Source organism: Dipodomys merriami, unplaced genomic scaffold, assembly GCF_024711535.1.
Source record: "Dipodomys merriami isolate MVZ:Mamm:240054 unplaced genomic scaffold, mDipMer1.0.p SCAF_11, whole genome shotgun sequence".
Lineage (NCBI taxonomy): Eukaryota > Metazoa > Chordata > Mammalia > Rodentia > Heteromyidae > Dipodomys > Dipodomys merriami.
Window position 1 is genome coordinate 35,987,511 of NW_027202382.1, and position 9,890 is coordinate 35,997,400.

At 47.1% G+C, this 9,890-nt stretch overlaps 1 protein-coding gene across 3 annotated transcripts in view; it reads left to right on the top strand.

The window, feature by feature from the left end:
- LOC138820865 (gelsolin) overlaps nucleotides 1–4,654 on the top strand; it is a 43,674-nt gene extending 39,020 nt beyond the window's left edge. For all 3 annotated transcript variants that reach the window (XM_070012825.1, XM_070012816.1, XM_070012830.1), the window contains exons 13-17: nucleotides 277–451; nucleotides 1,396–1,520; nucleotides 1,695–1,772; nucleotides 3,165–3,225; nucleotides 4,251–4,654. In XM_070012825.1, coding sequence (XP_069868926.1) covers nucleotides 277–451; nucleotides 1,396–1,520; nucleotides 1,695–1,772; nucleotides 3,165–3,225; nucleotides 4,251–4,420 — 609 coding nt within the window. In that variant the 3' untranslated portion in view covers nucleotides 4,421–4,654. The remainder of the gene's footprint in view (nucleotides 1–276; nucleotides 452–1,395; nucleotides 1,521–1,694; nucleotides 1,773–3,164; nucleotides 3,226–4,250) is intronic.
- The last annotated feature ends 5,236 nt before the right edge of the window (nucleotides 4,655–9,890 follow it).

A 9,890-nucleotide genomic window follows, 5' to 3' on the forward strand; every position in this document is an offset into this window, starting at 1 on the left:
ACGTGGTACTGAGGAATCGAACCCAGGGCTAAGCCACATTCCCAGCTCTGCGATTGCATTTTTCTGGACAGCGTTCTCCAGAGTTCTCCTTAACCCTGGATACTCCAGCTCAGATTCCCACACCACTGTGGTTAGTCACGGTGGATTCTAGGCTCAATGGGGACCAGGCCAAAGTCTGTTGACCCCAGCTCTGGGTCTCCGGGGCTGTGAGGAGGGGGTTGGGGCTTTTTTGTTTTGTATCTGGTTTCTAATAAACTGGGGACATTCCCTTCTCAGGTAATGCCTAAAGCTGGTGCCCTGAACTCCAATGATGCCTTTGTGCTGAAGACCCCCTCCGCTGCCTATCTCTGGGTGGGCACAGGTGCCAGCGATGCCGAGAAGACAGGGGCCCAGGAGCTCCTGAGGGTGCTGCAGGCCCGGCCCACGCAGGTGGCAGAAGGAAGCGAGCCTGGTGGGTGCCGCAGGGAGCTTGCGGTTCCTCAGCCATGTCCTGGGTCAGCTAGGAGCCTCTGTGGGCAGTGAGGGGTGGGTCTCTAGAGTTAAAGGAAGGGAGAGCTTGACGCTGGCTGGGAAGTCTAGGAAGGTTGGTTGGAAGAGGCGGTCATTTGCTAGAAAGCCTTGAGAGACTCGAGGCAGGGTAATGACACCAGATCCGTGGCGATCTCTTCTTCCTCTTTTGAATCTGCTTTGTTTCCTGATCATCATTCAGGAAGTTCTTTGGGTCAGTCCTTAGTCTTTCCTGTGGGTTCTTGAGCTCTTTCTCCCTTATGGCGTGTTTGATGGAAGGAGGGAAGAGAGGCATTTATGTCTCCAGCAGATCTGTCCAATAGAAGCTTCCTGTCCAATAGAATGGACATGTTCTGTTTCAACCAGCTCCACTTTGATGGCGACTGAACACTAGAAATGCGACTAGTAAAATGAGGAATCAGACCTTTAATTATATTTAATTGTAAGGAATTTAAATATAAATGGCCACGTGTGGCCTGGGCAGGCATAGACAGTGTGGATCAAGTAGAAAACACAGGGCAATTGAAGTTAGAAATGATTCTGCATCCTGGCTTTTACCACGTATCAGCTGTGCGACCTTAGGTGAGTTGCTTAATGTCTCTGAGCTCCTCATTTGTTGAGAGGAGATAATTATCCCCATCCTGCAGTCCTGCTGTCCCTTGCTGTGTGTCTACTGCCAAGCCTACCCTCTCTGGGCCTTCCTTTCATCATCACCACAGTCCCTCAGGCCCTTTTTCTCTCTGTCCACTGGGAGTTTAAGATGAAGGCAGGGATGAGCATGGTTTCATCGGCTTGGGCAGGGTTTGTCTCCAGGTCTGAAAAGGCTAGGGGGCAGTGACATCCCACTGTAACTGCTATGGCCTCCCCTCCCTCCTCTCCCCCCCACAGACAGCTTCTGGGAGGCTCTGGGTGGGAAGGCAGCCTACCGCACATCCCCACGGCTGAAGGACAAGAAGATGGACGCCCATCCTCCTCGCCTCTTTGCCTGCTCCAACAAGATTGGACGTTTTGTGGTAAGTGTACAGATGTCTGGCCTCTCCTGTTCCCCAGCTAGGGAGCTGGCTTGCCCCAGGGGCGGAGGACAAAGAGGTGATACTGAACAGCAGGGGTCGCAGAGATGGTCTGAAGGACCAGTGTGGTAGAGCAGTTCTGCAGCTCCTGCCTTAACTTCCGTTGGTTCTTCTCAGATCGAAGAGGTCCCTGGTGAGCTCATGCAGGAAGACCTGGCCACGGATGACGTGATGCTATTGGACACCTGGGACCAGGTGAGTGAAGGAGAGAGGTGAGGGCCTCAGGCCGCGGACAAAGCTGAGCTTCCAGCTGTGTGACCGGGTACAAAGCTGAGCTTCCAGCTGTGTGACCGGGTACCGGAAGGAGGTAAATTAAAGAGGCAGCGCTAGGTGTTGCCAGAAAAAACAAAAACAAAAACCTTGGCTTGTGACAAGTCACTTCTGCGCGCTCAGCTTCCATTTCCTCAGTTGCAGCTCCAACCACACAAAATGCCCGAGAAAGGCAGACGAGCAGTCAGGTGGCCTGTCTGTCCCCCTGGCCCCGGTGTCTGTCCCCATGGCCTCTGCAGAATAGCACTCTGGCTTTAAATTGCTCATCACTCAAGTGTGAATTGTCCCGCATCACCTGGAGCGTTGGTAGTACCTCTCCAGGCTGAGAAGGCCCTGGGCTCTCTTCTTTATCTCCTAGGGGGAGACTGTTGAGGAGGACTCAGTGTAGGGGAATGGCATTCATTCATTTACTCATTCATTCACTCCTTCATCGAGGAGTAACAGAGCCCCTGGTTGTGTCAGTGCTTTTTTGGTTTTAGATGAAGTGACAAAGCAGTAAAATGAAGCAGAGGCAGATACCAGGTCTGGTCCTCACAGGATCTGTGTGTGTGTGTGTGTGTGTGTGTGCAAAGTAGCATAAGATGTCAATAACTTTTCATACTCTGTGTACTTTGATGAATGAACAAATGAATGAGAATGTGTTTACCATCCATGTGACAAACAAACATCTTTAAAGGGATGATTCATGAACTTCTAGAAGATCTCCAACTCAGTGTCTTATGGCACCATGTTGACCATGGTAATGAGTAAAGCAGGCGGGGGAAGGAATGGTGGGGTCTGTGGTGAAGTGGGACTCTCCATCAGTGGGACCACCACTGCTCCATTTTATCCAAGTCAAGGCAAAAGCTCAGTATTGCCAGATTCTCCCATTTTTCAAGACAAATTAGAATTCAACATGTTGGTGAGCCAGACGTTGGTGGCTCACACCCATAATTCTGGCTACTCAGGAGGCTAAGATCTGAGGATCATGGTTTGAATCCAGTCCGGGAAGAAAAGTATTGGATGCTTATCTCCAATAAACTATTTAGAGAAAGCTGGAAGTGGTGCTGTGGTTCAAGTGGTAGAGTGCTAGCCTTGAGCAAAAGAAACTCAGGGACGGTGTCCAGGACCCGAGTTCAAGTCCCAGGACCAGCAAAACAAAACATGTTAGTGGGTTATCACTTTGCAATCTCTGTTCCACATTCTTCCAGTCACTGTCTGTGGGCTTTGTAAAGGGAGTTTGGGGCTTTGTTCTGTCTGGTACCCGAAACCTTCTCCCCCAGCTGTGAATTTGGTCAGTGGCCTCCATGAACTTAGTATTTCTTATCTTCCCTCCAGGTGTTCGTTTGGGTTGGAAAGGATTCTCAGGAAGAAGAAAAGACAGAAGCTTTGACTTCTGGTGAGGATGATGTCTCTGTGGGACTTTGGCTGTGGGTTGGTGGGAAAAGCTTCTGGTATCAGTCTGGAAGGGGACTTCTTCCTCCATGGTTAGACCTGCCTGTTAGTTAGTGTTAGTCAGCTTTCTATTATGATAGCAAATACCTTGAGATGATCAGCTTATAAAGAAGGAAGGTTTAGCTAGGCACCAGTGTGTCACACCTGTAATCCTAGCCCCTTAGGAGGCTGAGATCTGAGGATTGAGGTTCGAAGCCAACCTAGGCAGGAAAAGTGAGTGAGACTCCTATCTCTACTAAACTACAAAAGAATCTGGAAGTGGAGCTGTGGCTCAAGTGGTAGAGTGCTAGCCTTGAGCATAAAAGCTCAGGGACAGTGTGCAGGCCCAGAGTTCAAGCCCTAAGCCTAGCAAAAAGAAAAAGAAAAAGAAAAAAGTTTATTTTTGCTCACCATGTAAGAGGTTTCAGTCTATGGTCAGTGGACCCTATTGATGAGGCAAAGTATCATGGTGGGTAATCATGTGGGGAGAAAAAATATCCATTTGCCTCATAGTCGGGACTTAGAAAAGAGCAAGAAGGGGTGGAGTCCCACTGTCTCCTTCAGTGACTTCCTTATCACTCCCACAAAGTGCTCATTACTTTCCAAACCACAGCAGGTGGTGAAGAACAGAAAACCTTGAGGGTGTCTCAGGGGAAGGAAAAACAAACAAACAAAACCCAACAGGTTCCCAGGATGCACAGGGGCTGAACTTGCCAAGGGTTCCATGTTAGACAGAGCTAGGGGTCGCTAAATAGAGTTGACTTAGTGAAAACTCCAGTAAAGAGCTGAGAACTTAGACAAAACAGGAAGTTACACCCTCAGCCCTGTCCCTTCCTGTCTTGCTGGCAGCGAAATCATGTGGGTGTCATTGCCTGGAAGGGATGCTGGTGTCCAAGGCAGGGGTAGGCCCCTTGTCCTGAGGCACCCTCTTCCTGATGAGAGACACAGTAAGACTCCCTGAATGTCCTTTTCCTCCGTGTGTGTCTGCAGCTAAGCGGTATATCGAGACGGATCCCGCGAATCGGGACAGGCGGACCCCCATCACCGTTGTGAAGCAGGGCTTCGAGCCTCCCTCCTTCGTGGGCTGGTTCCTGGGCTGGGATGACCAGTACTGGTCCACAGACCCCTTGGATAGAGCCTTGGCTGAACTGGCTGCCTGAGGAGGGGCACGAGCCCTCAATATCACCAGTCAGTGCCTTTTGGAACTGTTCATCTCCCAAAGAGACCTCATGGTGAGCAGGGCCACGCTGGGATGTTTGTGTGTGTGTTCGGATTTGTTTTGTTTTGTTTTATAGTAGCCAAAAATAGCCCTGCAGACATTCAGGGTTCTTGTAAAACCATCTGAACTTGCTGTGCTTTGGAAATGAAATCCAATAAAAGCCTTTTGAAGTGTGTTCTCCTAGTGTGGCTTGGATCCCTGGCCTTTCTCACTCGATGCACACATCAGTCTCGATCCTGTGGCTGACCCAGGAAATTCAGGAGCTACCGAGATGCCTCCCATCCACAGCCTGGGCACAAGTCTCCAAGAAAGACTGCCACAACTCTCAGACCATCCCAAGCCAAACGTAAAATGTTCTCTTAAAGTTTAATGCTATGAGCCAGGCACTGGTACCTCACGCCTGTAATCCTAGCTACTCAGGAGGCTGAGATCTGAGGATCGTGGTTCAAAACCCAGGCAGGCAAGTCCATGAGATTCCAACCAACCACCAGAAAACCGGGAGGGGTGCTGTGGCTCAAGTGGTAGAGAGCTAGCCTGAGTGAAAAAGCTCAGGGACAATGCTCAGGCCCTGAGTTCAGGCCCCACACTGATAAAATTAATTAATTAAATAAAATGGAATGGTATGATAGTGGTAGTGTTTTTGTGTCATCTGTTCCCCTCAGCACAGGGATTGAACCCAGGGCCTTAGTACATAGTAGACAAGCATTCTTCCACTGAGCTATAGAACTCAGTCCCTAACTCTCCATGTTTTGTGCCAGTACTGGAACTCGAACACAAGGCCTTAGAATCTTGTTTGGCTTTTTTGCTTGTGGTTGGTGATCTACTCCTTAAGCCATACCTCCACTATACTGCTAATCCTCACAAGTTCAATCTGCTGCCCAAGCTGTCTGGAGAAATCTGCTTTTTGTAGCTGTCATCTGTAAGAACTACCTACCCTAGATGTGCCCAAGTGTGTAGTTTCTGGGTACTGGAACGGGACTCCTTGGTGCTCTACATGATCCCCTAGGCCTGAGTCATTGCTTATGCTTAGGGAATCAAAAGGACCTCTTGGGGCCTTCCACCTACTGCTTCAAACCTTTTGTCCATGGAGGCTGCACACCAGCCCAGGGGGGCGGCTGGATGACAGAGCCATCGCTGCCCTTCCGCTAGATCTCATCACATTCCCCCTCTTGCCCATGGTCTCCTGTGGATGGACAGAAGCTTCTGTGGACAGAACTACAGAAGAAGGCAGTGTGAGATTTATGTGGTGGGAAGTGTGTGTGTATGTGTGTGTGTGTGTGTTTACACTGTCGTTTCCAAAGCTGGCTGAGCCCTGACATCCTCCAGGGAGCTTTTTAAAAGCATGATTCCCCAGCGGCCTTAACCTCTAGAGACTCTGCTTCATTGCAGAAATGACGAGGGTAGGTGGAAGGGGGAAGGAGTTTTCCAAGTGAAGTTTGGGGATAGGCTGAGTCATGTCAGGCAGAGGGTGTGCCGGGGAAGAATATGGGGCACAGAACAGCCAGTGTGTGGCTGGAACAGAAGGTGAGGAGCACTGGGCTGTGAAGCTGGACGACAGGCAGGCATCTTGAATGCCATGCCGAGGGCTCTGTTTAGATTTTACCCTACATGGCTTGCTCTTGCTTACCCACCAAAGGCGGCTTTCATGAACGCATAATGTGCTGGAACAAAAGTAGCAGTTACCAATGGAGGCTTCTAGAACCTTCCTTCCTGGAGGCAGTTTCAGGGTTGTTGGAACAAAGTTTATTACTTCCTTGTGCTGGCATGTAGGGGTGCAATTGTGGCTACAGGAAAGTTTTGCAATGTTTTGAGGAGGGGAATTGCCTGGGCCAATGGAATTGCCCTGGCTTCCTTAGCAGGTTAAAAAAATTTATCTTAGGGGCAAAAGAGCAAATCAGGAGTAGTTTCAGTGCAACCACATTTTGTCTTCCTCATAGTTTTAGATTTCATGATGTTCCACAATGGAGAAGTCACTATGACACAGACTAAGAAGCCAGAATGACCTCGCTTGGAGACTGGGCAAGCCTAGGTTCCCGTGTGATGGTGTCTTAAGCAATATAACAGGTGTACTTAATTTTGAGCAAACCATTGGATATATAATGTGATTTTTTTTCTGAGTCGGAGATGTAGCTCAGTGGTAGAATACAAGCTTACCACGGATCAGTCCTCAGCACCAAAAATGTTTTCTTCAAGCACAGGTATCTCATACTTGTAATCTTAGCTGCTCAGGAGGCTGGAATCTAGAGGATTAAAGTTTGAAGCCAACCTAGGCAGAAAAATCCATGAGACTCAGTCTCTAAAAATACCAAAAAAATCAAGGAATGGCTCAAGTGGTAGAGTGCCAGTCCTGAGTTCAAACCCTAGTACCACCAAAATGTTTTTCTTCTTGAAAAATAAGTGTTATTTTTTTTGGCCGGTCGTGGGGCCTGAACTCTGGGCCTGGGTGCTGTCCCTCAGCTCTTCAGCTCAAGGATAGTGCTCTACCACTTGAGCCACAGTGCCACTTCCAGCTTTTTCTGCTTATGTGGTGCTGAGGAATCGAACCCAGGGCCTCATGCATGCAAGGCAAGCACTCTACCACTGAGCCACTTTCCCAGCCCCGGAAAGTAAGTTTTCTTTAAGCTCCCAATTCCCCCTTTGCAAATGGGTAGTAGTATATTTATTACCTAACCCAAGATAGTATAAAAAGTGGCTGATGGCTTAAGCCACTTAAGTGATCTTAAGCTTGTTGTTTAAAAGGTTCTTCTTCATTTAATCTTAGCCAAAAGGCTGAGAAACATTAAGAAGGTTTTTCTTAACTCAGCGTATGACCTATCTAGTAAGGCCTCAAGATTGGAAAAAGAAAATTCAAAGAGCTTAGTTTGTTGTATACACTCTTGGTAAAGACACACTGTGCTGTGGGTAAGGTTGGATCTTTGACTGTAGGGCATGGAGAACCAAACTGAAACCAAATAAAAGCAATGAGCACACTATATGTGAGTCCAGAGTTTAGGGGCCTTCATGGTTGACTCAATCCAATGGATTTGGGGTTCCTGTTGACTCTATGGGCTTTGCCCTCCTCAGTCTGGTAGCCAGAGATGTTAGCCAGGCATTCTGGTTTTCATCCATATTAGGGTAATGAATGCTTAGAAGAGAAAGGACTGTTCTAAAACATTTCCTAGACAAGGTTAGGAACAATTGCTTCCAAATTTTGAGATTTTCCTCAGATCTTAAGAGTTCACATAGACCATTACTAACAAAATCATGAGCCAGAAGGACACTACCTTCCACAATCCAATTAAATTTGCCCCTGCTTCTGGGAGCTCTTAAGAGGCTGCACTTGAACAAGGTGATTGTTTCTGGGAAGGGAGGATCACTTCTTTTTGCAAATCCTAGCCTGATATGAACCAGGATCTGCTGCAAACCTGGTGTTACTGGCATTGGTAAATAATCTCAATAAATTCAGGGATTTCCCCTAGCCTGGATTATGAGTGGAAATGAAAGATAAGACAGACTAACTTGCATGGTTTCCATGGGAAAAATATCATTGCAACTGCAAAACTTTTTGAGGTTAGGATCTTAAAGGTGATCTAGTCTAGTGATTCTGAAGTAGGTTCATGTGTGTGTGTGTGTGTGTGGGGGTCACTGTCACTCAGTTAAGTATGCACATCTGTGTGGCATGACTCTGTATTTCTCAGCTTCCAGTGCATTTGCAAAACAGCCACGGCCTGAACAGGTGAACTATAATTTCATTTGACTGGTGAGGAAAGAAGTTGAGGGGAAAGGACTTATTCAAGGTCACATTAAAAGCTGGGGAAGTAACCCAAGAGTCATAGAATTCTATAGAACTCTGTAGAATCTTAGAAGCACTTCCCAGGATTTTACAAATAGATGGTTCAAATTTCATTTTTAAAGCAGTAATAACACTTCTATAACTGATAAATATATTTTTAAAGCCTCATTTCTCATTGGTTTACTTTATGGTATGTTACAAATATGTACTTAATAATTTGTTCTAGTGAAAGGCACTTCAAATATTTCACTAATGTATAGTTTCTTTTGTGGGGTTGGGTGGTGGGGAAGTGGAACTTGGTACTATCAAAGTTCAAAACTCCTAAGTAAAATGTTCTGGGTTCTGTATGGTTTAGTTAGCTGACTAACCTTGGGAAGATGTGCTATTGAGATCACAAGATAAATACGTAGTTCAAAAACTACCACCTCAGCTGGGCACAGGTGGCTCATGCCTGTAATCCTATCTACTTAGGAGGCTGAGATCTGAGGATCATGGTTCAAAGCGAGCTGGGGCAAGAATGTCTGTGAGACTCTTATCTCCAATAAACCACCAGAAAACTGGAAGTGGCGCTGTGGCTCAAGTGGTAGAGTGCTAACCTTGAGCTGAAGAGCTGAGGGACAGCGCCCAGGTCCAGAGTTCAAGCGCCACGACTAACCAAAAAAAAAAAAAAAAAAAAAAGCCAGAAGTGGCACTGTGGCTCAAATGGTAGAGTGCTAGACTTGAGCACAAAGAAGCTGAGGGACAGCACCCAGGCCCTGAGTTCAAGCCCCAGGACCAGAATAGAAAAAAAAAAAAAAAAGAAAGAAAAACAAAAAACTATCACCTCTATAATAATAAATTTTAAAAAAGAACCATGAAAATGGAAAGTACATAGAACTCTGGCTTCTTCCACTGAAGCCAGTGTTGTTATAACACGTATTTATGAACTCCTCTCATTTTTGGACTGAACTTTAGCTAAATCAGATGACCCAAAACTAAAGTGTAAAACTTTCTTAGATATGGCTGCAAAGTCCAATGAGATTTAAGTCTTGGGAAATGTGTAATCTACATAGAAAATGTCACGGTGGCAGTGGTGTGTGTATAGGAAAGATGGAGACAAGTTGTGTCACATGAAGCTACAGAGACACCTTAGAAGTCATCAGTATTAGGGGCTGGGAAGGTGGCTCAGTGGTAGAGCGCTTGCCTTGCATGCCTGAGGCCCTGGGTTCGATTCCTCAGCACCACATAAGCAAAAAGAAAAAAGCCGGAAGTGGTGCTGTGGTTCAAGTGGTAGAGCGCTAGCCTTGAGCTGAAGCCTTGAGCTGAAGAGCTGAGGGACAGCGCCCAGGCCCAGAGTTCAGGCCCCACGACCGGAACCCTCCCCCCCCAAAAGAAGTCATCAGTATTAGATAGGTTTGGGTTTGAAGATAACCAGCCTTGTGGTAGGCTGCCATTACTTTAAGATGGTTCTTCAAAAGTTGGAGGTAAAAAGGTAAAACCCATTGATTTCATATTGTTCTTCTAAGCAGACATAGGTCTGTGTGAATAGCTAAGTGACAAGAAGTGGGTTCCTGTCTCACATGGAGGAACGTGAAGGGCAATGAAGCCAGCCCAAGGCTTTGTGGGTCTGTGGTCTCACCTACGCTAGGGAAAATTCTTG